Source organism: Seriola lalandi, unplaced genomic scaffold, assembly GCF_002814215.2.
Source record: "Seriola lalandi dorsalis isolate HSWRI2012SDOR001 ecotype SW California unplaced genomic scaffold, Sedor1 jcf7180002054556, whole genome shotgun sequence".
In the NCBI taxonomy this organism is placed as follows: domain Eukaryota; kingdom Metazoa; phylum Chordata; class Actinopteri; order Carangiformes; family Carangidae; genus Seriola; species Seriola lalandi.
This window is the reverse complement of record NW_019525109.1, coordinates 1,446,036-1,473,404: the sequence shown is the minus strand read 5'-3', so window position 1 is coordinate 1,473,404 and position 27,369 is coordinate 1,446,036. Positions and strand designations below refer to the sequence as shown.

Genomic DNA, 27,369 nt, shown 5'->3' with positions numbered 1-27,369 from the left:
CAGAGAGTCATCAGTGTTACAGTCAAACAGCCATGAAAAGCCTATGAGGATGAAAAGAACAAGAGCGCCTTTTTTATCTAATGCACACAAATCCCATATAAATACTCCAATATGTTAGTTGGGGTATGACAAGGAATGCCCCTCCATCACTCCCCCCCCCCAACCACCACCACCACCCATCCTAGAATAATAGAGATGTGGATGGCTATATTTGTATGTATCTGTTTGTGTGTGTGTGTGTGTGTGTGTGTGTGTGTGAGACAGGCAGGGACAAAGAGAGAAATGCTTTCAGGGTGTCTTTAGTCACACTGTTTCAACATATCATTCAAGTACACCAGTGTATTAAACAATCACTCTGAAACAGTGAGTTTTGGTCTGCACACCAGAGACTGAACCGTGGTGAAAATGGACTCCGGTGGCGTTTTAAATGTGGCTCCGGGTTTCAGCGTTGGGATCTCTGGCGGCGTAAGACCCGGAACTGATGTGGCTTTGACATTTGAAATGTCACAGGGAGTGTGAAGGCTTTAAGGCTGCAGCTGGGTCATTTTTGCCACAGACACTCTCATATAATTCATATAGAGACAATAGTGAATCACCATGGGAGACGACATGAATGAGTGGAAGTTAAAAAAGAAAAGAATCCTCCAAACACAAATTGAGTCTGGAGGCCTTATTTTTAATGAGCTGAACTAAATGTTTTTATTTATTTATTCTATTTATTCTCGGCAACTAGAATCAATATGAAACAATGTGACTTTATGAATATATGTCACAGTGATGAACCTACAGAGACTTATCACCTACATCTTCAGATTCACGAGTTTCAGCTTATCGTTCAACTTTACTCTCCCCGCTCTCGTAGTCGTTTTCAGCCTCACCAGGCAGCTCTACCAACCCACCGTCCACAACCTGCTCAGCACCACACAGCAGACAGACACAGGTAGAGAGCCGCTGAGCATTTAGCAGGAAAACAGCCAGATACTTTCCACAAAACACGACTACATGAGAGTGAATATTGGACTCCAAATGAATGCTAATGTTGCTCTGTATCGTATCAACTTAAAAGGGGGATAATATGCCCCACACACACACACACACACACACACACACACACACACAGTACACTCACTGTGTTGTGGTAGAGCTTGAGAGCGACGGTCCTGTCACACTTTGGTTCCTCTCAGTCCGTCTGTCGCCGAGGCTGGAACCACACACGCCATTGCTACCTCTCAGAGGATCGTCTAAGAAACACACACACACACACACACACACACACACACACACACACACACACACACACACAAAGAGGGATAAGGATGAGCAAGAGCAACAGTTGTCATTTATCTGAAAATTTTAGCTGGATTTTCCTTTACAGAGCCTGTAAAAAATATGAACTCCACTTGGAAGTGATCAATATTCTTTTAGGACACTGCATCACTTTTTCAGACAGCTGCAAACAAGTATACTGCTTTTTATATTCACAATTAATTTTAATTTTGGAGAGATCTATTTTGTGTTTGACACTAAAGAGTCTTTTTCTGTTGCTCAGCGTCTGAACAGTCCAGTTACAGCGTCTGCAGTACGACTGTAAGCCTTCTAATTTATCATCTCTATGGTTTGTGTAAACAGCCATGTGCATGTGGGTGTAGGTTTTTGCTAATTTGACAGTCTAGTTTCTGACAAACATGTTATTCCAGTGAAGTTTCTGAATTGATACGAGAAGTCAAACACTAATGGAGGATGTGTGAACAGAGCGAGCGACCGAGCCGAGAGGGAGAGCAGAAACAAACGCTGCGTTCCTTCAACACACCGGAGCTAACAGGCTTTTATCATAACGACCGAGAAAAGAGAGAGAGAGACAGAGAGAGAGACAGGGAGAGAGAGGGAGAGAGGAGGTGGAGAAGTGGATCTTCAGATAAAGCTCTTGTCTCTTTGCCCATTGAAAGGCCCTACAGTCACATCAGCCTTTGTGTGGGGGAGACAGAACGATCAGGCAACCAACTTGGCTTCTCCTCTTGGCAAGACGCTCCTCAAAAGAAAAAGAGATAGAGAGGAAGAGAAAGAGGCCTTCCCTCGCACTTGTTCGCTACTCTGCCTCTCACAATGCCGTATCTATCCAAATCAACACACTTGTCAGCCAGACAGCTACGAGCGATTTCCAACGCAGTTATAAAAGGAACCATTTCTAAGCTGAAATGTGTGTTCTCCATTGTGCTTATGTGTATGTGTGTGTGCCCAAGCAACGGCAGAATCTCTGTTTATCGGGGTTTACAATGGATACACATAAATACGAGAAGAGGTGCATAGAAATACGGAGGCTCTGCCCGATCTGATTCCAAGTCCAAGACTGACGCTGGTAAAAGACACGCACCTTAAAGAGCCACTCCATCTGGTATTGAGTCATTTTCTTTAGAAAACAAGTGAAAAATCGTTCAGACAATAGCATGAGATGTGCTGCTCTTTCCAATGTTTCCTCTTTCAAATGCAAATCAGCTCATTTCTACGATTTTCTCAAAGTGAAATGTGATAAACCAGGGTGGCGATGGCCTACATCAGCTGTTTTTAGAACAGCTGGATGGTTTTTCTGCAGGTACAAAATGACCTCAAGTTAAATGGCTCAAGTCCTGAGGACCAGAACTAAAACCCATCGACCTCGAGTTAAAGGGAAAGTTTTGATATTTTGGATGAGATGATGAGAAGGTCGATACCTCTCTCACTCCTACAGCGAGCAGCAGGCCACCTCAGCTTGGCACAAAGACGGGAAAGAAGGGAACAAAGGAAACTAAATCTGTCCACCAGCTCCTCCAGTTCACTAATTAAGACGTTATATCCTGTTTATTTAATCTGTACAAAAACCCAAGTGCAAAAACCACACTGTCATGTGACACGAGGAATGATTTCCTCACTGGCAGCTACTACTGTCAAAGCTGCCCTTGAGCAAGGCATTTCACCCCCACTGTTTCAACAGAGCTACTGAGAGGCTGAAGGTTTAGAGGTGTGACAATGTCAGACTGTGTGAACACAGTCCACTCATGTCTTCCTCGTTCAGTCAATCTTCTGCTATTTATCCACATTTGGGTGATGTTGGTGGCGGGAGGTTAAAACAGGAAGCCCAGACGTCCAACTCCTCCTGGTGGATAACAAACCAGGTGGGATGTCTAATCTCCACCTCCAGGAGGGATCCTGAGCAGTTGCATGAATCACCTCAACAGGCTCCTTTCAATGCAAAAGAAGCAGCAGGACTTCTCCAAGCTCCCACCTGTATCTGAACTCCGCACTTATTGATTTAAGATGGAATTATGCCACTGTGAGCAAACACGAATGTCTCTGCAAAAGGTGTCAGCGGGTAACCGTAGGTGGCAAAGCCTCGCAGACGAGCCTACAGACACACACACACACACACACACACACACACACACACACACAGCCACTGGCATGGTCGTCACACACCACCAGGACAAATATAAAAATAAACAGTTGTGCAAAATGTGTTTTTTTATTTTGTTGTACATATTTTGTTATTTACTGTTTAAATAAAGTTTTCAGTGATCACATGAGCGTTAATTCCTCCTACAGTGTGAAGTGTACGACCTGCTGCATCACCCACAACAACACGATATTAATCTGCTGGCACTGCAAACTGCTCACAACTGCACTATAACTTTATCAGAGGATTATTATTTACTTAAAATGATTTTATGTGGGTATCAATGGAGCTTTAGAAGAATTACTGTAAGTTAGGTGCCAATTCTTAGGTGACAGCGTGGTTGAGAGATTAGCAGGACTGTTAACTAATCAGATCAGGAAGATTCATTAAGTATCAATATTATCTAATAATTACGTACCACTTATAATAAGATCAGCTAAAGACAGTGGTGAAATATATCTTTACAACTAATTTCAGAGACTGAAACGTAATGTGTGTTTGAGTTCGTGTGTGTGTGTGCGTGCAGTAAATGTGTGTATTTGCCTCCATAACAAGGGGTTGACCTGATGCAGGTCATTCAGTGTTTGTGCAGTGAAACATCAGGATGTGTTGTGACTCTGAGGTCGCTGTAGGGAACGACTGCGTTACATGAACAAAACAAGCTGCTCTCGCATTTCTGTTTAACAACTGATTACTTCAGATGGTTGGTTCACGCAGGACTCGGTGTGACCCGCCACCCCCCCCCCCACCCCCTCGTGTCACCCGACTGCACACATACAGTACACATATTTACACAAACACATATGTCTCCGAGGGCCATTCTGAATTTGATCTGTACTGTGTGACTATGGCTGAGAACAAACACATTTCAGTCTCTTGTGTGTGTTCAAACAGAATATTTGTTAGTCTGGGCTCAAGGTTACCGTCGCTGCACCGTGGGAACTTGTGTTTTTAAAGTCTGTGTGGGAGGACTCACCACTTTTCAAAAATGCGGTTTTGAGTCATAAATAAATCTGAAAAGTGCCAACAGCAGGTATCAATCTGATTAATATGCAGTAATTGTGAATTCACTACTGAGTTTTAATGCTGATACTGACTTCATAACAACATAACGGAGCAAATATTTATCAGAGAACATATTCAATTATTGTTTGCTTGAAGAACAATGTTTTAACAGCCTGAATATGAAATTGTTTCTCAGCTTCACCTGGATATTTACCGTCTTACAGGTAGAAAAGTCTTTATATACTGGTTCCCAGTGGATGGGTCGGGCCCGTCCAAAGGGTTACAAGGTAAGTCTGAGGGGTTGTGACATGATTATTGGGGTAGGACAGAAAATAAAAACTAATTTGTACTGTTTTTTGTCTAATCTTTGCTTTTTGGTGACATTTTAGATAATTTACCTTCTTTGGGCCTAAAACACCTGGAGATTGAGAAGTTTATGAGGGGGGGGGGTTTCTGAAACATGACATGACTGTTTAGGTGTTAGGAGTCACGAGACAAAAAGTTGGGAATCACTGGTTAAATCCCGAACAATGTGTGAAATGTCTTTTTAAATCTTAATCTGAAAAGTAACACGTTAGCTCTTTCTGTAGTTTCTTTCCACCATTTTAGCAAAGCAGATCAGTGACAGTGCCTTAAAACAAAACGCTGCTCTCTGCTCGATGTCACAAGCTCCCGTTTCATCAACATTCGTTCGCTGATAAAAACATGTCAACTAGAAAAGAAAACCAGTAAATACAAGTAAAATGTATGTTTGTATAACTTGACATGTTTGTACACGTGCGTGTCTTCGAGAGCCACAGCTGATCCTGGTGGTGTGTGACGACCATGCCAGTGGCTGTGTGTGTGTGTGTGTGTGTGTGTGTGTGTGTGTGTGTAAAGCGAGACACCTGTTCACTGGAGCCCTCTGCTTGAAGCAAGTCACTCATTATTTATGAACTGGCTTTTCTGCTCTGTTAATATGCTCTGTCTGCATGTCTGAACGTTGACACACAACTGTACAGCACACACAAATACACACACACACAAACACACACACACACACACACACACACACACACACACACACACACACACACACTTAGAGACAGGCATCAGTTTAACCGTCATCACCACTGACTGTAACACAGTGTCAATATCCTCCTCGATTGTGTTTCCAAACAACCTCAATCAAACCATCTATCATGTAACATGCTGATGGCTCATGTGAATGTGTGTGTGAGTATCTGTGTTTGTGAAAGAAAGGGAGCTATCTACAAATCATTTCATTATCTCTATTAACTCTGCAGAACTCTCTGTAAGCCAGCGACCGTACTCTGCCAAAGATCCTTTGTGAGGGAAGAACCTTCACTCTGTAAGACCACTGTACAACCACAGGTGGGCTGAGTGTTTCTGTTGCTGTGGGATCACGTCAATATCAGGAGTCCTGTTCTCCCAGTTAATCTTTCATTCACATCAATATCAATAAATTAAGCTTATTAGTCTAATGTTCTGCCTCGTGAAAAATAAAGTGTGTAAGATTTAGTAGCTATAGCTGTTATTTCAATGTATCAAATGCATATTTATTCGCATTCAGGTGAATTAAAGAAACCGATTAGACTCCGTGTACAATAGTTTTTCCTCCAAAACACGGACTCACAGAGGAGACTCGTTTGATTTTAGTGTCACTATTACACACTGGCCAGATTTGTGAAGTGTTGTCTCACCGCAGAAACATCAGGCTAATACTGCAGCAACACATACTGCAGGCGGCTGGTTGTACGCTGGTGGTAAGATAGCTGATGCAGAATGTAACGTTAGATTCATATTTTTTATCTGGTATCTGCGTTGATGTCAGACCATGTGAATAAACGTGGACGTGCATTCCCACCTTTGGAAAGAAACGTTATAACGGGATGGAAGTTTCAGGAAAGAGACTTCTGGATTATGTTTGAAACAGTCGAACGTTAAGAGACAAAACCTGCGAATGGAAGAAAACTGGGAGGTTCGCAATATTCATGCATCCTTTAATTTTCATGTGTTTCTTTACTCATTCATATTCTTCTTTCATTTTTCATTTTCTTAATTCATTTATTTTCTTTCCTTCACCTCCTTCCCCTTCCAATTCATTCATTTTATCCCCTTATCCTTTCATTCCACCTTCCTTCCATTGCTTTTCTTCCTCTCCCTCTTCATTTTTGCCCTCCACCTCCTTATTCTTTTTCTGCTGTCATCCCTCCTTTTTTCTTTCACTCGTCTGTCCCTTCCTCCATCTTTCTCTGCTGTGCTGTTGTACAAGGATAGGACATGCTGCAGGTGATGGAGGTAAATCATCGAGGACATAATTAAGAGGCTTATGAGGAGGAGTGTGCGTGTTGGGCATCACATTAGGAAAAAAAAAGAAAGAAATTGCATGCAAACAGGCCTCACAGTTACACAAACGCTCATTTTCATTCACCCACAAACACACAGACACTCAGCCTTAGGGGTTTGACCTTATACAGTGGAGTTAAATACCTCTCTCGCCTCATTTGGTTGTCTGTGAGCGCACACACACACACACACACAAACACACACACACACACACACACACACACACACACACATACATATATAAACACACACAGCCTTCTGGTGTGTTTTAAGCACCAATGAAGGACTCATCAGACATGTTCATCTAGTTCCCTCACAAATTTGAATGTTTTCTGCTCACCCGTTGGCTCTTAAAGCCTCTGTGAGGAATTGTGTGTGTGTGTGTGTATAATGAGGAACTCGGCTTGATCCCCTCTGGTATGTGCTTTCGGGAGTTTTTGTCAAAGGGCAGCAGCACAGCCTGAAGTAATGACAAAAAACTGGGCCTTCGCTGGTTTTCCTCCCCTTGCTGGTTCCTCAAAAAAAACTTGTGTGTAACGTATTTCATTAGGCTGATGTTGCAGACTTTGTTTAGCAACACTTTACACTTCATATCACAACACTTTCTATTCAACTGGGTGGAGAAAACTCTTCATCTAGAACCATCTACATCCAAAAATATAAGTTACTTTTGAAGAATAAGTCTAGCTTTTGTGCTGACAGTGATTACGTAAAAGGTTAGAGTCACTTTTACTTTTTACAAACATGTAATCAAAACTTCACTATCTCATTTTTGATCACCACTATAGATAATATTGTCTTTAAAAAAAAAAAGGCAACAGGTTGTGTGAGTTTTACATGAATATTACTCTGTCAAACATGATCTGATTTAATTCTCCTTGGTGCTATTAAAGGAGGGTGAGAGCCTGAGAAAATGCCTGGTGTTAGATGTCAGAAATGTGTGTCGGAGTGGGTGAGTTACTGAGGTTATCAGGTATCCAGCTCCCGTTTCAGATGTAAGAAATGAGAAATAACGAGTCACATTTGGTGTCTTTTTGGTTTGGACATCATGATTATTTTCTTACCGTTGCCTGCGATGGCCTGGGCCTCGATTTCATTAGCTTTCCTCTTGGCCACGTCCGCTAGCACCACCTCGCCCTTATCGCTGGCAACATAATGGAGGTCCTTTGAAGGTAATGCAAGAAAGAAAGAAACGTGAACGTTAATCTAAAATGAATCTAGGCTCCGATGACAATAGGGTTTTTTTTTTTTTTTTCGGAGGGTGGAGGCGGTGTTTTGGCTGCTGAAGGAAGAAACAGATGAAATGACACAAAAAAAAAAATGAGTCGTCGTTTGAAGCCCAACATCAGAAAGAGCACCGGTTGGATGAAATGCCGGTTCCTCAAAAAACTTTGAAATCAGCCTCCTTGCACCCCCCCCACTCTCCCCCCTTCCCCCCTCTCCCACACCCTCGTCTCTCCGGTTTTGAACTAGGGAGGATGTTATCTGTCATTTCAAAAGTGGAAGAGAAGGCGAGGGACTATTCACCTTTCAGAGACGCTGGTATTCTCTCTTTACAGAGAAACATATCCAGCCGAGCATATTACTATATCAGCCTGTGACAATATTGGAAACAGCATGTATCCTCTGCATCTCTCTGTTTGAGTCTCGCACGGCCATAAAGAGAGATAATATTGGTAAATGATGTCTGAGGGTGGCTGATTTAAAGCTCAAGGCTGCCATACTATTCATTAATAACCACACTGCATCAGACAGCTGTTCCTGTTTTAAGGGGCTCTGGGCTACGAGCAAAGCTGAGGTCAATTCATCTATTTGAATAACTGTAAAACAGAAATCAATTCTCAAAACTGTCGTCTTAAATAAATGAGATTCAATTCAATTAAAATCTGGATTGTTCTGTGAGGGATCTGCACTGTGTCCCAAATCTATAATGTGCTCGTTGTGAGCAGGTTTTGATCATGTTGTGCGTTCACACTGGACAAGACAAAGAAATGAAATACACCGGAGGAATAAAAAGTGAGCATACTGTAAACATCTGATATTTGAGTGTGCTGTTGACGGACATCATTCTTCTACAATGCGATACACAAAGGAAATAGAGAAGACGCTCACAGATGAAAAAAGCAAAACCGCACTGCTGTGATTGTCGATAACGTGTGAACGTGGAGAGCAGCTCATCTTCTCATCTACACATGCACACATGATAGAAAAGTGGATTTGGTTCTTTTTGAATTAGGACAAAAACATACCGTTCTTAATGTTACATTGGATTATTTTAAAATTAAAAGAGTGTATCCTGGAGGACACACACTAGCTGAGGCCTTTTGCTCAGATGATATTTAAACAGTGTCACTGGCCATCATTCGTTACAGAATGGTCGTTTGTCTTGACCAGAAAGGTCAGTGATTTGAACGCCCCACAACGGCAGAGAACAATTACAATTATACTTTGTAAGACACTGACTAAACAACCAAACATTCAACTTCTTAAAATGATTGTGATTGAATCAAACCCTCATCCTGGCACCCAACAAGGGGCTACTCAGGGTCGCAAGGTTTCCTTGGGCCGAGTGCAGGGCCTCAGGGCCCATCAAAGGGTACAGCGTGTTAAGGAAAGTCTTCCGCCTCAGCGACATCACAGGACATCAGTGCCGTGACTCAGGGCTCGCCATGGATAACCCTCAGATGGCTAAAGCCAGCCCCCAGCTGAGCCTGCACCCGGCCTTAATACCCCCATATTGTAACCCAGCTTTTGTACCCCAGAGAAAAAAAAAAAAAGAGGAGGGTGGTGGTTTCCAGAAGAGGTGGGGAGCAGCGAGGGATTGAAGCAGAGAGAGGGGGGAGTAAAAGAGAATGAGAGAGAGAGAGGTGCTGAAATTGAAGAGTATGAATGGGAACAGATTGGGTAATTATAGTGTGGTGCCTGCCCTCTGTGGCGAGGAGTTAGGAGGAAATGTGAAAATGGCCGACAACAAAATGGCCTCAAAAGAACCTAAATCGGCTCCCAGGACTGAGGTGGCTAATTCAGCCGCTGTGAACGAGGACATGGCCCCTCAATTAGATACGAGTGAGGCTTCCTAATTGATAACAAACAGAGCAGCGGAAGATTAAACGGGCGAGGAGGAGAGGAGGCAGTACAGTGAAATGATAGTGAGGTGTGTGAGTGAGAGAGAAAAAGAAAGAAGAAAAGGGCAGAGAGACACCGAGAGAGGGTGAACAAGACATAAAAGACTAGAGGAAGGCAAAATTAACAACAAGGGTTTTCATGTGTGTGTGTGTGTGTGTGTGTGTGTGTGTGTGTGTGTGTGTGTGTGTGTGAGTGAGTGAGTGAGTGAGTGAGAGAGATTATATGACAGACAGAACAGAACAATATGAACATTTGATGCTGGGGCGCTTTATTCCAGCTTAGCTCCTCATAATACTGTCTGAATCTGGAGAGAGAAACACCCAGAGAAAGAATAAACGAATGAACAAATGTGAAATGAGAGAGAGACAAACTGAGAACTAGGGAGAGGGAGAGACAGAGAGAGAGAGAGAGAGAGAGAGAGAGAGGAGTATCAGCCCGACTAAGAAGGGATAACAATAATACTGCATATAAAACCATCAGATATTACACCTCTTATTCCCCAACGCTCAAACGCGACACTAATCTTATTTATATAAGAGCTTTAGGGGTTGCAGCGCGCCAGCTAACCACACTGATAAAGAGGGGCGTTTTAGTGGGCCATTTTTGGGGAGTAGAGGGTAGGAGGGGGGTGGGGTGGTGGTGGACGCTAAGAGCCCAATATTGACTGATATTTGGGTTACCTCCAAATAAATGAGGGATTAGGTTAACTGGCTCATGTCTATGTGTTTGCAGTCAGTGGGTTATTGTCAAACATGATCGATGAAAAGGACACACCTGAACATACAGTGTGGTCTGCACTTTTTCTTTTTTTTTTCTCCAGGCATTAAGTGCACACTCAAACTTATTATATAAAAGTAGAAGCTCAGTGTCTTGTGTGAGAAACTGCAGCACACAGACTTTATGAAGAGACAGCGGTATGCTAAGTATGCAGTTTTTTTCCAGTTCTATGCATAAGCTATCCATATTATAGTTCGAACATAAAGGTCGACTTCTCCATGTAGTTTTTGTCATTGCCGTTGCAGGCCAGTTGTTGGAGGGTTTGCCTGCAGCCACGTCCACATGATGGCTTTCTTGCTAGCAGTCAGGGATTTGCTCATGTATAAGAAACAAAAGAGCAATCAACATCTCTTATCTCTTTAGCAATCGTGTCTAAATTCTAAAAATGTATGCACTATATACTGAATTCCCACAGTTTAAAAAAAATATTACAAATAATAAACCAGTACTAGATTTTTTTCTTTTTCCTAAAATGACACAGTTGGCCTTTGATAGATGTGAAAATTGCAGTTAGGTTTAAATTCTCCTAAATAGACAAAACCTGCAAGGGGAAATCTCCTAAATACTTGACAACTAAACTGAACTCCTCGTTGCTTAATTGTAAAATAGGTGACTCTACAGAGAAGCCTCTGCTGTCTCCTGAGGGACCGACATTAAATCCCGGTGATTACTGTTGTTTTCTGCTATCAGTCTCCTTGCAGCCACTGGTCACATCATCTGCATGTAGTCATTCATCCCCAGGAACAAGAAAAATGCCAATAAACACCAATAACAATTGGTAATGTAAAATTCAAAGCAACTGCTGTAGGTATTATAATCTTTTAGGGTGGAATTTTTCTTTAACCTTTGCCAACAAACCGTCAAATCAAATATTGACAAAGAGACTGGACACATATCCACATAGGCACAGGCGTGCAAACATGAAAATATACATTCACTAATTAACATAGGCATAATCCCTGGACTTGAGCTCACATCCACACACACACACACACACACACACACACACCTGTTATCCAGGAGCATTGTGTTTGACTAACACTTCTATCAGATAGGTGTTAAGGACTTAACGTTTTCATAACGCTAATTACTCATCTGAGCAACAACAATGAGCTTATTGCCAAAGATGTGCGATTCCCCCTCCTCCTCCTCCAGGGCCACCAAGCCCTGCGTCAGATAGCGGAGGAAGATAAGGGGGTGAACCCAGCAGACGCAGCTTGCCTTACTGCTAGCGTATCTAACAAGAAACAGTACAAGCCCTCATTGGGGAACAAAAGAGCCGGCATCAGATTCAGCTATCACACAATTTGATTTAATTAACAAGCTACATCAAGAGCCAAAAACCCAGGAAGAAAAAGAAGAAAAAAAAAGGGGGGGGGAGGTGAAGAAAAAAAAAAAAAACTTGTCGTCAGGCTTGACTTGGCTGACGAATGACCTAATTGGTTACATTATCAACTCATTATCAAAGGCTAATTAGGGAGCTACAGAACAGCACCAATTATGGCAAAAAAAAAAAAAAAAAAAAAAAATGCAAACGACTAAGTAACCCCCCACTACCACCATCTCTACATACACCCCCAACCTCCACCTCCGCCAAAACACCCCCTACCACCAACTCCTCCTCCCCCTCAATTTAACCCGACACTAAAGTGTTTCATTTTAACAAAAGGTTTCTTTTTGGAAAAGAAAAGGCTTGGAGGGCCTCTATTGTTAGCTGGGAAACAATGGGACTAGAGGGGTTGGGGGTCTGGTGATAGAGGGGGGTATATCATGCTGGGCAGTTCCAGAAGAGGCAAGGGTGTGCATGTTATTTATGTGTGTGTGTGTGTGTGTGCATTTTACAAAGTCGATGACGCGTTATTGAGCTCTGTGGGCAAGTTTGGAAGTTAGAAAGAGTTCGGCGAAGGTGGGGGTTGCCCTCATTAACCCCCTCCACCTCGACTCAATCAGCCAACCAGCAGGTTAAAGCAACAACACGTCCTAATTAGAGCGAGGGGTGAAATGTCAACGTCCTCTTTTTCTTTCTCTTCTCTCTTTTGGTCCTTTCAAACGATGAGTCGCTGCTCTCTTGGTCACTGAGGCAAAAAAAAAAAGTGCTTAAAGTGCATTAACTTTGTTACAGATCTATGATGAGAAGTATTTGCAATTATCAAAATCTGTCTCTTATGTTTGTTTAAATAAAATATATGTATAAGATCAAATGAAATCATATGTGTGATTCAAGACATGCGTGAAGTTCCAGCCAATTCACCTGCAGTAATAATATTTTTACAAGTTAATGATAATGTGTAAAACGGAAGAAAGATGTCGCCTGTTCAGTATCAACACTACACACGTGGTTTTTATTTCAAAACAGGAAATCAGAAAACATCTGCATCAGCAGAGTCGGAGCAGCAGGAGAACTGAAGAGAACGAGAAAATTGGAGAGGTGGTAGTTTTGGTCGTGCAGTGTGACGAACCACTGGACAGGGACGCACCGTATCTGGATAACATCACACCAACTTCACCCAAACAGGGAAGTTGGAGTGATGTCATCAAAGGAAACGCTGCAGTCATGCAAATCATTTCTGTGACTTCCTGTGAAGTAACGTTCTTTAATTTATTGTGCCTCACATGGCGGCTTATTTTACATCACACACCACTGAAAATTATACAAATCATCTCTCATTGTGTCACATGCAACATTTCTTACTCTATGGTCAATAATTTGGCACAAAACATCGAAAGGATTTAAATGTTCCTGACATGTAAATCTTATTCTCTTCATATGAATATTTGTGATAAAAACTTGAATGAATGAATGAATGAATGAATGAACAAAAGTCTTTAGTTTGTGCATAGTCACGTGTGAATAAATGTTTATGACAAAGCTCCACTAACTGTTGGACATATAAATTATTTACATGAAGGATTTTGACAAAGTATCTTTACATGTATGAATGTACATGAAGCTCTGGGGGATTAATACAATTCCAGCTCTCGTTTCTGTCCTTACTCATTTCTCGACACTTCCAAAGTGACAAAGCAAGACTTGTCTTTTCTCTTTCACCTTTTCTCTTGTTTTGCATTTGTCATATAGCTTTCCATCTCCACCACGACCCCCTCCTCTCCTCTCTGACCCCCCCCCCCTTCCCTTGCGCTCTTTCAAGGTCCACAGGCTCGACTCCACCTTTTCAATTCGGCTTCCCAGCAGCACTACTTAGTGGGGAGGGAATTGGAACCAGTGCTATCAGTGTGATTGAGGAAGCAAGGAGTGTGAATGTGTGTGTGTGTGTGTGTGTGTGTGTGTGTGTGTGCGTGTGTGTGTGTGTGTGTGTGTGTGTATGGGGGTCTGTATTAATGTCTAGGGTGTTGGTGAAGCATGGAGCAAAAGGGGGCCCCCATGAAAAAGGGGGTCAAACACACAGAAGAGCATTTCAGAGTGGAGTGGAAGAAAGAGCGAGTTAGAGCGAGGCCATGGAGGCTGTGAAAAGTTAGGGGCCCACACTGAGATCACACCTGCTCTCTGACATGCAACACACACACACACACACACACACACACACACACACACACACACACACACACACACACTTAACCCTTAAACAGCAAAATTTGTCCATTCAACCATAGAAAGACAAGAGTGAGTGAGTGAGTGAGTGAGTGAGTGAGTGAGTGAGTGAGTGAGTGAGTGAGTGAGTGAGTGGTGAAGTTACACCCTTGATTGGCCACCTGAGTCTTTTATTTCTTTACCAGGCTTGTGTTGCTGTGCTGACGTGCTGCAGTAAGTTTAAGCAAGTCTCATTTCTGGTTGCTGGCCGCTCCGATTTTTTTAAAATTTTTAACTGGCTCACGGATGTGGTGACCCACAGGGATGTCTCCCGGTGCTCCTGATGGTCAGTCAGACTATGGAAGAGTCTATAGTGCAAACACCATTAAATCAGAAATGGACTTTCACTGTCAGCGCTCGTGCTCCTGTGGCAAAAGCCTATTTATTTTTAGGTAGCATGTTGTGCTGTTGCATTTTGAGATTATTTTCTATTAAGTTTATAAATAAGTGTTTTGGCATGCCAGGCCAAGTGGTGCTATCCATGGTACTGAAAGAGGGATTTAATTCTAGCATGTTAAAATAGCATTTCACCTGTTGTTTTGTTGTGTATGATCACATCCCCCATGTGTCCACATGAGGAAAGCACAAGGCACATGGTCACCCTGGGAAAAAAACAGTCCACCCATATACTAGATTTATATCATTGTCTTGTTTACGTCTCTTCTTCCAGTGTTTGGCTTTAACAGACTCTCCATCCATTCTTTCATCATATTATCTGGTAATTTGTCTTCACAAGATTACAAATTCCTTGAATGACAGACTTAAAAAAAACCATGATGTGTTTTAGTATAATGTTAGTAAGCCTTTTGTCAAAGTATGCATCACATTCTTTCAGCTTGCTTTCCACTCACCATGAATAAATCTCTGTCTTCCAGATCTACAGCGAGGAGGAAGGCCTTCTCAAAGCGCTGGTGTCTGCAGATAGAACATGGAGACAGTTAAAAAGGAAACATGACAACACGCTGACAAAAAAGCTACACAATCATCAATCTGAAAATATAAACTTTAAATAAAAATGTACAGATGTATAGGTCACTAGTACACACAGACCTTCAGTCTGTATGCATGCACACACCCCAATCCACACCACACACACACACACTCACATACACACATATAAAACTGTCAATAATTGAACTGCGTGTAGCGAGGCCTCTTCCTATTATCCAGAATTAAAGCTTGGAGAGAGAGAGCTGTATCTCCCAGTACAAAACACCTCAACTTTCCCTGTCTAGAGCCAACATGAAACAAACAAACACGAGCAGAGAGAGGAGGTGTGTGTGTGTGTGTGTGTGTGTGTGTGTGTGTGTGTGTGTGCGTCTGTGTATGGAGGGGGGGGGTGCTTCCTTCATTTGATGTTGACGGAGAGAAAAAGAATGCAGGTAGGTGATAAGAGAGGAGAGAAGGAGGGATGCCAAACAACGCTCCAGCTCTGCTACAGAGGAAGAGGAAGAGAAAGAGAGAGAGGGAACTGGAGGTAATTGCAGGATGGAGAGCAGTAAGCAGCAGTGTGTGGGAACAACAGGGTCTATTTCAGTCAAACAGGCATTTCAAAAGGCTCTCATGGCAGAAGGGAAAATGAAACAACAGTCTAAACAGGTGCATGTATGGTGCTTTGCCTTATGAATGACTCAAAGCTGCATTAGTGTGTGTGTGTGTGTGTGTGTGTGTGTGTGTGTGAGTGTGTGTGTGTGTTTGCAATGAAATTCAAAAGCAATTTCCTTTTTAGAATTTTTAAAATAGCATTTGTGAGTGGTATTAAATTGTCTCTTCAATGGATGTCATCTTCTGAAAAAACATTTTTAGACTATTTCTCATTCTGATTCTACACCCTGTGTTGATAAACTGAAATGTTCTGGTAATGCCGTAAAAATAGTCAAATAAAACTGTGTGTATGAGAGTGACATGACAACAAGGAGAAGCCTTAGATCACTGATCAGACGTGTTATATTTTTAATTTGTTGATTTTATATGTTCTGTAGCCTGATGGAGGAGCATACTGCTAAAATCCACTTTTGACATTTAGGTGTTTTCAGTTCCAGCAGCTGACCTTGACCCTTGACCCCCTTGAGGACACGTGCAAGATAAATTTCTCCCTGTGTACATCAAATTAGGACCACAGCAACAGAATGCAGGATGGCTGGTGTGTTACCTGAGGAGGTGGTGAAAAAAGCGTCGGGCGTACTTGCTGATTGGCTCCCTGTACTCCAGTATCACCGCATCAGAGAAAGGGGCAGGTGGAGCATAAAACACACCCAGAGCTGCTTCTAGTTGGGCTACAGACAGAGCAGAAACACACACAATAAAATGAATACATGAAAATAATATTCATATGGTTATGATAGAACACATACATTATATATATATATATATATATATATATATATATATATATATACATAGTAGGTCAGCAGCCTAGCTCACAAGAACTACAAACCATGATGCTAATGTGGCTCATGAAATTTGAAGGCCTTAGCTAACATAATTAGCATTTTTGGCTAGACCGCAGGGGTGGGGCCAGCCCTATAAACACAAATGTCTGTTGCTGACTGAGTGACTGAGTGACGAGGTTACACCATTGGTGAGCTGAATGCCACATGACTTAAGTTGCACCAGTCAAGTGTTGGCGTTTCCCGTTTGGCTGTTGTTCTTTCAAAATGATTTGGCGCAACCTCAAATCTTGCGCGACTTGGAAGTATCTTTTTTTTTTTTAATGGGCCACATTTCAGTCACTATTTCACTTGTTCTGTTGTCTAACAACAGAAAGAGGAAAAACATGTAAATGACAACAGCTTTATTGGACTAAAATACTGTATATGTGAGCACAGACAGTAGGAAAAAAGACAAAAAATGTTATTTGAATTTGACTATTGAGGTTTGACTCAGCTCTAAATTTACTGAGATATCTGCAGGACTAAAACGTCTCCAACCTGAAGTGTTTGACCCACAGACCCACCTTCTCTCTCTGCATTCAGCTCCAGCCTCAACAGGTGGTTGGTGACAGAACACAGGCCTCGGTAGCATTCGTCTCCCGTGACGCTCCAGTCCATGGCCTCCAGGATGCCCAGCGCCTCTCTGACCTGGCCACAAAGTAGGCGCTGCTGCAGGAGTTCCCCTGGACCCATCTGGCCCCCAGTCAGAGCCCCTGTCACAGAGAGTCACAGTTTGGTGCAAATCTATTGTTACATGAAATAATGATAATGACAAAAACAACAAAATCAAGAGTTAAATGCACCAGGATCTCATTGATCTCCTTAACAGTTGAATGTATAGTATCACCTGATGTTTGTCTATAAACACAATAAATACAGTAGGGTTCAAAAGTCTTTCGCTGTGGGAAAGTGGTCACTAATACTTACCAATAATAATTCAAACATCGATCTTTTTCTGGGCCAAGAACAATACACAGTAGACCCAAGAGAACTTACGCATGTCTACCATCAACAATATAAAAGAGTGAATCAGAATCAAAATTTACTTCAAACTTTAAAGCAAAAAATGTTGGAAATCTTTTAGGCATTGTCCATTAATCCACCATCTATTATCTGGAGTGCGTTTTTATTATAGTGTTATATTATATGTTATTTTATTAGATTATATTATTAGATTTATTAGATTTTTTTTTTTGTTTTTTTTTTTACTTTATATGTATAGACAGAGTAAATTTCAAATATTGATACAAATTTGTATATGTTATTTATTTTTTATTTATTATATTAAGTGTTTAAATGTGCAAAAATGCAGCAGCTGAAACAACATTTCATACAGTATTTTCCTTCATCTCATTTTCCAGCCCTTCAGTACTCCAAGGTGCAATGGTGCTTGCTGTGTGTGACCATGCAGAATAACCTGGAGCACTTACTTAAGCTAAGTAAGTGTCCAGTGGATCGGTCTAAACTCTGAGGCAGCACTAGACTGGCATTGACTTGTCAATCAATTAGCCTGGAAGTCTGTTTAATCCCTGGCGTGTCTGTATCTGTGTGAGTGTGAGTGTGTGTGTGTCTGTGTGTAAAGACAAAATAAAAACAAGGTTTTCCTCATCACCATATATTTAAATACATCTGAAAAATACTGAGCATACATTATGTTCCCTTATGTTGCAATAATTTACCTGTCTGTTGTTTTTTTTGTGACCACAGAAGATGAGAGGAATACTACAACTGTTAATGACTTTTGACCGGAGGTGATTGATTATGCTTTTGTTTTTTGTGTGTGTGTATGTGTGTGTGTGTGTGTGTGTGTGTGTGTGTGTGTGTGTGTGTATGGGTGTGTGCGTGAGCAGATTAGGACTCTGCTGAATAATGGAAGGACAAGGTTTTGTACCCTTCCCGGCAGTGGAGGTGTCTCCTTCTGTGTGTTAAAGGGCAAAGGTGCGTGTGTTTGTGACTTTATAGGGAACACATACGGGAAGTGAAGGTGTTGAATGCCAGGTGGGTAATTAAGCTCTATTGTGACTTGATCATGGCGGTGCTTAGTACAACAGTCGAAAGAACTTACCAACTTGTTTTGGGAAAGATTGATATGTTCCAACAGAGGAACAGAGCCAGGCCACCAGGTATGTTGAGGACTGAAACTGGCCTTATACGCCACTGTGAATTCAAATTTTGAATCTTGAAAGTGCCGAAGAAAATGTTGACATTTCCACATACATGCTACAGGTAATACTAGTTGAGCTTATATAGTCACTAAACAAAATTTGGACATAGCTGGTTGCATAGGTAGTGGTTCAGGTCAGTTTAGACCAGGCTGCAGGCAGGCAAAGTCACCACTGACTTTTGTCTAATTAATTGACAAGTTGCATGTGTATGTCTGTTTGTGTGTGTGTGTGTGTGGGTGTCCTAGCAATTAAAATGACAAGCTGGCAATTAGCAAGCCCCCAAATCCCCTAAAGAGTGGGTTAATATGGGTAATACATCATCTGGGCGTAGTGCGGCTTGTGTGTGCCTATGTTTATGTGTGATTGTGTGTGTGTGTGTGTGTGTGTGTGTGTGTGTGTAGGGTTCCTTGAGTTGGGCGTTAACGTCTGCTCTAAGCCAACGCTGAGCAGAGACAATGAATCACTGTGTTGTCAAGGACAAGTCACTTCTCTCCCACACCTGTCTTCACTAACTTATTTGACCAGCTCAGCTCAGTATCACTGTGTCGGACACAAAACACAAGACAACAATGAGCCGAACACACAGCAGTCTTCACACACCAGCAACATGAGTGGTGTTCAATTCAAATTAATAATGACCAGTTTCCTGAAATATGAAAGAATTAGCCATTAAAACGGTTTTATACTCGACAATCATTCAGGAAATCACAATTACTTTTAAGTTTGTGCGATCGGTATCCTTTTGAAAAATGAAAATTTCAAATCACTCAATAATTGACAGTTGATACAAAATAAAGTTTATATTAAAACTTAACTCAGCTTGTATGGACTTGACAAATAACAAATGAGATCTGTCTCCAAATTAGCAAGCACCAGCTTGAGCAGTAGAAGCGGAATCCACCTTGATGTTACTTGATATCTGGTGCTGAGCAAATGATTTTCTGCTTTAGTAACCAAAGTAAATATCAAATAAAGACGTTTCAGCCTGGGCGCTGTCTCTCTCGCTCTCTCTCTCGTTTCTCTTTCTCTGTCTTTTTTGTTTCAACACTAGTTGTACACAGAGTTACGTGATTGCCCTTTAAAAACATCAATAATATTTCACTAAATTCCCACCTCTACAAAAATGACTATTTCCCTGTGTTGTGCAGCACATTTCCTGGTCTGCCCCTCCGCAGCCTGTTCCGGTGCAGGCCCAGCCGCGGCCAACGTGTGCCCAGATGAGATAACTCGGTGCAGGCGGGGGGGTGTAGGTGGGAGGGGGAGCACCAGGGAGGGCTGCCTCCTATGGAAAAAAGAGAACCTGGAGCTCGGCCAAGTCTTTCTTCCTCGCCGCCTCCTGACTCACTCCTTCTGTCATGTAGCGGGCCTTATGAAACAAGTCAATACAGAGAAGGAGCGCAAGCAAACAAACAAATGAGTTGGAGTGTGCGTGTGTGTGCGTGTGTGTGTGTGTGTGTGTGTGTGTGTGTGTGTGCATAGAAGCACAGAAATAGAAGAATACACACGTGAGTGTGGGGGGAAGAATTATCATGCAGAAAAGACGTGCAGTGACTTTCTTCATCAAAACCTTGGCAGGCGATCAGAGGAGGGGAAGCTATTGTTGGAAGACACCCTCCCCTTTCCCTGAGCACACAGGCAAACGCAGACGAACACACACACAAACTTAAATGCACACAATCTTCTACCTTCCTCCCTCCACCTCCACAGTCCTGCTTTCAAACTTCAGCAGAGAGCTGCGTGCCACTGTCACATCTTCTTTCCAAAGTCACAATTAAAGACGCTGAAAGTGTGAGTGTGTGTGAGACTGTACGAGTGTGTTTGTGTGTACGTTTGGGTATGTGTGTGTGTTAGAAGGTGAGGTGGCTGCTTCGGAAAATTTTTGATTGGCAAACTTTATCTGGGGGCCCCGAGGGACTGCGCAGCCACTGTAAACGATTTATCGGAAAAATGCATCCCAGAATGCACCTGGGGGGCTCGTGCCCCGGGGCGATTATTGAATGACCTCTGAGAGCGTGACTCCTGCTAACCTTCCCGCCCGCCAACAAATTAACTTCCCTCAGCAGTGAAGAGGTACGAGGACGACCCGTTCAGCAGCTGCATTTACACAGCGGGGTTCAGATACAGTGTCAGATCCAAAACAGGGGAGGGGAGGAGGGCACCGTCATTACGAGAGGATGACTATGATGGAGAGGAAGGTTTGTGAATCATTTTATATTTAGAATCACTGCATGTAATGTAGAATTTTAAGAAATTTAAGTTTACTCTGGACAGAAACTAAACGGGCTAAATATTTCCTGATAAAGAAAATCCATCAATTTCATATATATCTGCCTGTTCTGTTAAAAGGTTGCGGGTGTGGGGGTGGGCAGTGCAGCCCAGCCCTGGATGCACCTGTTCATTTTCCATATTTGAGTAGTATAACTGGATCCCTCTGAGACAACACTAGTAAATTTATGCAGTTTCACTGTTTCTGTTAAAGATTTCCCTCTTTATGAGCTGAGTGGTGTAGACTCTTCTCACCCTCCTTCAACCTTCTGAGATATTCAACTTCTAGCACTTTAGCACTGTGAACACAAAATGAATCAACATCCCATTTTAATAATTGATATAAGTTGTTTATCATTTGCTCCCAGCTTCTAAAACATGAGGATTTTCTGCTTTTTTTTCTGGTTTATGTCGTTGTAAATTGAATATTTGTAGGTTTTGAATTGTTGGTCGGACTAAACCAGTGATCTGAAAACATCCCCCCCGGATTTGAGAACTTGTCACAGACAGATTACCAACAAAGGACATAACTATTAATTGTAGCCCTAGCTTATTCCACAACTGTTCCAACTCCCATCACCATTTTACCTACCTAGTCTGAATCTCAAGGCTGCAAGTGGTCCCCCGTGAAAGGCTAACATCAGCATATCTGTCCCCTCCGGGCCTCCTTCCAGGCCTGTCCCCCACTGCAGTCGCTCCAGGCCTCCAGAGCACCGCAGGTGCTGAGCTAGTCTTAGTGTGGCGGCTGAAGCTACCTCCTCTGCTAACAGTGCCATGTTCACAGGTGCCAAGCCCACATCCAAGCACATCAGCTCTCCCTGCCCTCCCCCGACCATGACCACGGCCCCGGCAGGGTGCCAGGCGAGGAGGTTGGGTGGCACAGGGCAGGAGGCCAGGTGAGAGACCCCCCGTCGTTGGTCATACAGGACCAAGGAGGAGTCACTTAAGCCCAGGAGGAGAGTGGTTTCAGAGGGGTGACGTGAACAGGAAATGGACTCGGATGGCAGCGGGATGTGGGTGACAGAAAGGCGGTGCAGGCGTCCTTTTGCACATTCGTACACACAGGTGTCAGCCCAGCACCCTTCTCGGGATCCCTGGGGTCCAGCAGGTAGCTCCACTGTGAGCAGCTGGTAGGGCTGGAGCAGGCTGAAGCGGCAGTCCAGGGGGTTGCTCTCTGTCTGGACTGAGCTGAGGACCTGGGTAGAAGAAGAGACAGCAGTTTCAGAGAGTGGTGCACACTGGAGCATCGTTGTTTTGAATATCCATGTGCTCTTTTTTTTGTCTGTATCTGCCTTTGGGTCTGGAGTGAAAAAAATCCATATTGATATTGGAGTGGTTACAAGGAGGATTCAGTCAGCATCCCTTCAGCAGGCAAGTGTCACTAACTGCTGTATAAACAACACAACTTTAATTGTGTTGACGTTTCAACATGTTCTTCTGCTTAGGAATTGGAAGAAGCTGACTTGTGTCAGTTAAAGATGTTTCAGAATAAAAGAAAGGTAAGGAAGAAGAGAGAGAGAACACGTGAGAGAAAAACAGAGGCAGGGAAATGAGTCATACAATGGCAGAGGCTCCAAACCCCCTGGAGATGGAAATAGAGCCTTCCACTTTGCTCATCAACACCCGGCTGTCAATCAAGACAGCTAATGATAACAGCTCCATTTAAACTCAAGGTCAACAACGGCTTCTCCCTGAGCATGCCACGGCTTGGCACCCAGCACCCAGTGATAAACAACCTCCTCTGTTTACCTGTGTGAGGAGCCAAGAGCTCAACACTAGACGTGGTGAATGACAGGAAACAAGCCTTTCCCAATATAAAGAAGGTGATACAGGAAGAAAGCTTGGAATCATTTGACCAAGGGTCAGATACAGAATTTACATTATGCGCTCTTGGACCAGAACCAGTCGGTGGGAGTCGGCACAATAGATGTGCTAAGGAAGCCAGCGTTGACATTGAGGGAGATAGGCTGTGTCACGGGTGGCGCTGTCGATAAAACACCCACAAGGAACCAGGAACAGTAGGTGGATGACAAGAGACAACAGGCTGTACTAAACAGCAGTCCAACAGTTCCACAGTCACTAACAGAGCTTTTTAGGAGGGATTTCACCTTACCAAAGCCTCTATCAGAGCCCTGCATTGACCGTGGCAGCTTTGGCTAAATGAGCCCATTTCTTTTCGCCATGTAGACAGAAAGAGGGATCGGCTGCCTGCCTGCCTTCCTTTCCTTTTGCAAAGCTGCCCGGCCCAGTTTTTGGCAGGCATTGCCAAAAAGGGACTTAGAGGGAGGAAGGGAGTTTTTTGCCTGCCCATGGTCTACAGCAGGAAAGAAGCAGAAGACTGTCCTCCTGAAAGCTTTTTTTCCTCTCCATAATCCCCCAGAGCTAGCTCCTGCTGCTCCCCAGGGGGTGGGTGCTGTGTGTGTGTGTGTGTGTGTGTGTGTTTGTTTGAGGCAGCAGGCAAGAGGGGCTCAATTCATGTAAGAGGTGGGGGTATCCTTGGGAGGGTGCGGTTCTCCGGATAGCACAACATTTCTGCAGGGACAAAGTGATCCATCCATCAAATAAACTCGCACACAAACACATGGCGAGCGAGGGTCCACGGAGTCCGTCCACAGAATGCTGTCACATGAGTCACAAGACCTGCTTCAATTCCACAAACCCTGACCCCACATCCACCTCTCATCCTCCTCAGCTTTTCATCCCATGCCCGGCTTGCTAGTGCCCGCTGCGCCAGCATGCCACCATGGCAGCACTGAGGATGAGGTGCAGCTGATTCAGCTCTGTGTCTCCTGATAGGTGACACTCAGGGGAAAGGAGAAGGAGAAAGAATATCAGCTAAAGCTCAGAGGCAAAGAGTAAAGACTACATGGCCTGGTTGAACCTGCAACAGTCAATGATTTAATTGAGAACAAATTTGTGCTTGGTCTCGTATTTATTTTATCAAATACGGGAGACTGAACAAACGTCCACAACTGTAGCTCAGGTGACTGCTGAATCAGTCGCAACACAACTGGGTATTTACTGTAAAAACTGGATGAAGTTAATGATATCCGGGTTATTTTCACTCCAGCACAACAATCAATAAAAGGCATTTATTCATACAGAAGCTAATGGGCCTCAAACATCAATGTATTGATTTGGAGTTCGTGATATTCAGTATGGTAGATACAGTACGTTATACAGTGGATTCGGAGCTAGAATGATATTTTATTTATCTTTAAAAAACTCCTTAATCATATCATCATTATATTGTAAATACATCTCTGAAAGTAGACAGTTTATTTGTCCAGGCCTTCATTTTCATTAGATTTAAAGGCCTTTATATTTAGAGGCCAATATTCACCTAAACTTGACCCTGCACCCGGACTTTGAATGTCTAGTATTTAAAAGGATGCAGTCTATAAATCTCTGTCGTGCTACAGCAGAACACAGAAAACACGCCGCAAAAACTGCACTCAGTCCCACATTTACAGTCACAATATTTATTAGAACCTGCGCAGCTGCATTTTGAGTCCGGGTCACCTTTAAGGCCATTTCATGTGGACTGAGTAAAGGCAAGCAAAAGGCACCTGAAGGCAACACAGCCTATTATGAGATTAGAGCACAACACTCAAGATGTCCAGGGTTATGAGGTTTGAATCTTTCAGAGCCACAAACTCTTAAACTGCAAACAGTTAAGTAGTTAAGTATGAAGACACACGAACATCAGATAATTTATGATACAGTCTACCAGCAGCTGAGAGACCTGCCTTTAACCTGCACGCTCAGATTTCTGCACTGACCGATCCGACAGCAAATGTTAAGTAAAAATACGGGTGTAAATATCAATATTCACAAAAGAAAAATGACGATTGTGAGAGGACAGTTCTCTCAGCACTGATCTCACTGTATTAGCTGAGGCTGTTCATTATATTTCAAACTCTTATATTATTATATCATTATATATTATACATTTTTTTTAAAGAAACAATTTGCACTCATGTTTAAACCAGTAAGTCATTAATTTAAAGTCGTTAAGTCATTTAAGACATTAATTTAAAACAGCCAGATTTTAAAAGAAGTTTACAGAAAGAGATTCTGAAATCAGTATGTATTTGTGATTTTAAAATAAAATCATCATATTAATTCATAATATATTCAAGTAAAAGCTTGGTTTGGCTGTGAACACTCCAGAGTATATTGAGGTAGTTGAATGTACCAATGTGCTCCCTGGTTCTGAAAGCATAAAATAGAAAAATGATGAATAAGGTCAAAAGAGGGAGTGAGCAAGTGAGTGAAAGGATGTGCAAAAAAAAAAAAAAGAGACAGAAAGAGAGGGATACAGACTGACAAATATTCACAAAAGATGAAGAGAAAGAGTGGGAACAGAAGTGAGTAAAGAGACAGAGCGCAGAGGAAGAGGAGAGCGAGAGAGAAAGAGGGTGGAGACATGGAGAGAGAGAGAGAGAGAGAGAGAGAGAGAGAGAGAGAGAGAGAGAGAGAGAGAGAGGCCTCTAGTAAGTAGCTTTCTCCTGGTTATTGGTTTCAGTGACTGGTCAAAACTATTCTTCTCCATTCTTCTCCTCTCTCTCTCTCTCTCTCTCGCCAGCACCTTTTTTTCCCCTCCGTGGCGTGAAAGATAAAGCGGATGGGTCCAACTGTGTGGCTGGCCCTTGTTCACAGCAGTGGCCTTTTGAAGCCAATTTTCCAGCTCACGGAGCAGAGAAAGACAGGGAGAGACGGGTAGAGAGAGACCGAGGGACTCGAAGGAGAGTCGAGGGATGAAGGGATGAGGGGTGTTTCGACGGGGTGGCGGTGGCGGCGCTGGGGAGGACTGTGACTGGGAAGTTTTAGGTATGTGAATTAGGGGTTGAGTTGAGGTACTGATGTGAGAAAATACAGGGGCACAGCAGGATTACTAACCAAAATATCCCGCACACCTAAACTGTCATAACTGGTACCGTTGAACATAATTGTAGTACGCAGGGAATATTTTTTCACTCGACCCGAAACTGCAGAAGCAGTGTTTCCTGTGTGATTTTTACAAAGCAGTGGAGCTTGGGGGTAATTCTGCACTTTGGATTCCATACCCGACTCTTTCATGGTCCAAATTATGATTCCAGTGCATTGCTGAAAATGTGCCTTCTACTGCACATGCCTTAGTGCACATTAAGACTGAAGCCTTTTATGTTTTATAGACAAATTTACCCATTTTACATGTAAAGTGACCTCTAATACACTCTTACTCTTAATCATAGTGTTCTTACAGTTGAAGTGCAGATTATAAAATATTTAATTTCTATGCAATTACATATTCTTTCTATGCTAATTATTTAATTCAAGGTTGTCTTTCATGGACAATGTGTTTAGGTTTTTGTTGTTTTGCTACAGACGAACGCTGCACAGCACAGAGCTGAAGTCAATAATAATTAAAAGACAGAAGAAATCGCACAAGTGCAGAGAAACTGTTTGGTGACAGATAACAGGATAGTCATAGACCTTAAAAAACACAAACAAAAGAAGTGTGTTCACAAACATGGACACAAACAACAACCCCCCAAAAAAAGCTACAGTGACTTAAAATACAAATAAATAAATAAATAAATCTGTTTTTTTGCCATTTCATTTAGATTATTAAATTTCAGCAAATGGTTTGTTTGTGTGTGAGGGTGTGTGTGTGTGTGTGTGTGTGTGTGTGTGTGTGTTTGTTGGGGGGGTTTAAAGAGGGAAGCATGAAGGAAGGATCATTAAAAATGTTAACTGGTTGCATAAAAACAAACTATGTATGTGTTTTCCTCTCATTCCCACCCTCCACCCCCCTGCATGCTGTGGCTCCATTTATCAGCATGAGGAGGAGAGGGGGGGTGGGGGGGTGGGGTGGGGGGCTATGAATTAAGACCACATAGGGAAAGAAATCAGACTTTTTTAAATGCCGAGAGACTGGCTAGAAAATTGGCTTAGTGCGGCAGATAGCGAACTGAACAAAAGGAACATATATATGAGCTTGAAGTGATTGAAGTAGCTGGCGTCTCCCGATGTGTGCCCGGCGTTTGATTCCTGCCACGGCTCTTATATAAACTGCTCGCTTAATTTCACACCGCGCATCTGAAAAATGACAACAAACGCTTTCATTAGAGCGCGATGCCGCAGCCCCACGAAGAGACTTTAATGTTCTTGAAGCGTGGAGGAAGGAAGGAAGGAAGGAGAAGGAGAAGGAGGAGAGGAGGACGTGGCGGTGGTGGCGGTGGTGGTGAT

The 27,369-nt window shown here is 42.8% G+C and overlaps 1 protein-coding gene across 2 annotated transcripts in view; it reads right to left on the bottom strand.

The window, feature by feature from the left end:
* Positions 1–27,369, bottom strand: part of wdpcp (WD repeat containing planar cell polarity effector) — a 77,988-nt gene that overhangs the window by 5,133 nt on the left and 45,486 nt on the right. For both annotated transcript variants that reach the window (XM_087176474.1, XM_023415721.2), the window contains exons 12-17: positions 21,728–22,331; positions 17,230–17,418; positions 16,426–16,549; positions 15,125–15,188; positions 7,846–7,945; positions 1,130–1,241 (exon numbers count right to left, since the gene is read on the bottom strand). In XM_087176474.1, coding sequence (XP_087032600.1) covers positions 1,130–1,241; positions 7,846–7,945; positions 15,125–15,188; positions 16,426–16,549; positions 17,230–17,418; positions 21,728–22,331 — 1,193 coding nt within the window. The remainder of the gene's footprint in view (positions 1–1,129; positions 1,242–7,845; positions 7,946–15,124; positions 15,189–16,425; positions 16,550–17,229; positions 17,419–21,727; positions 22,332–27,369) is intronic.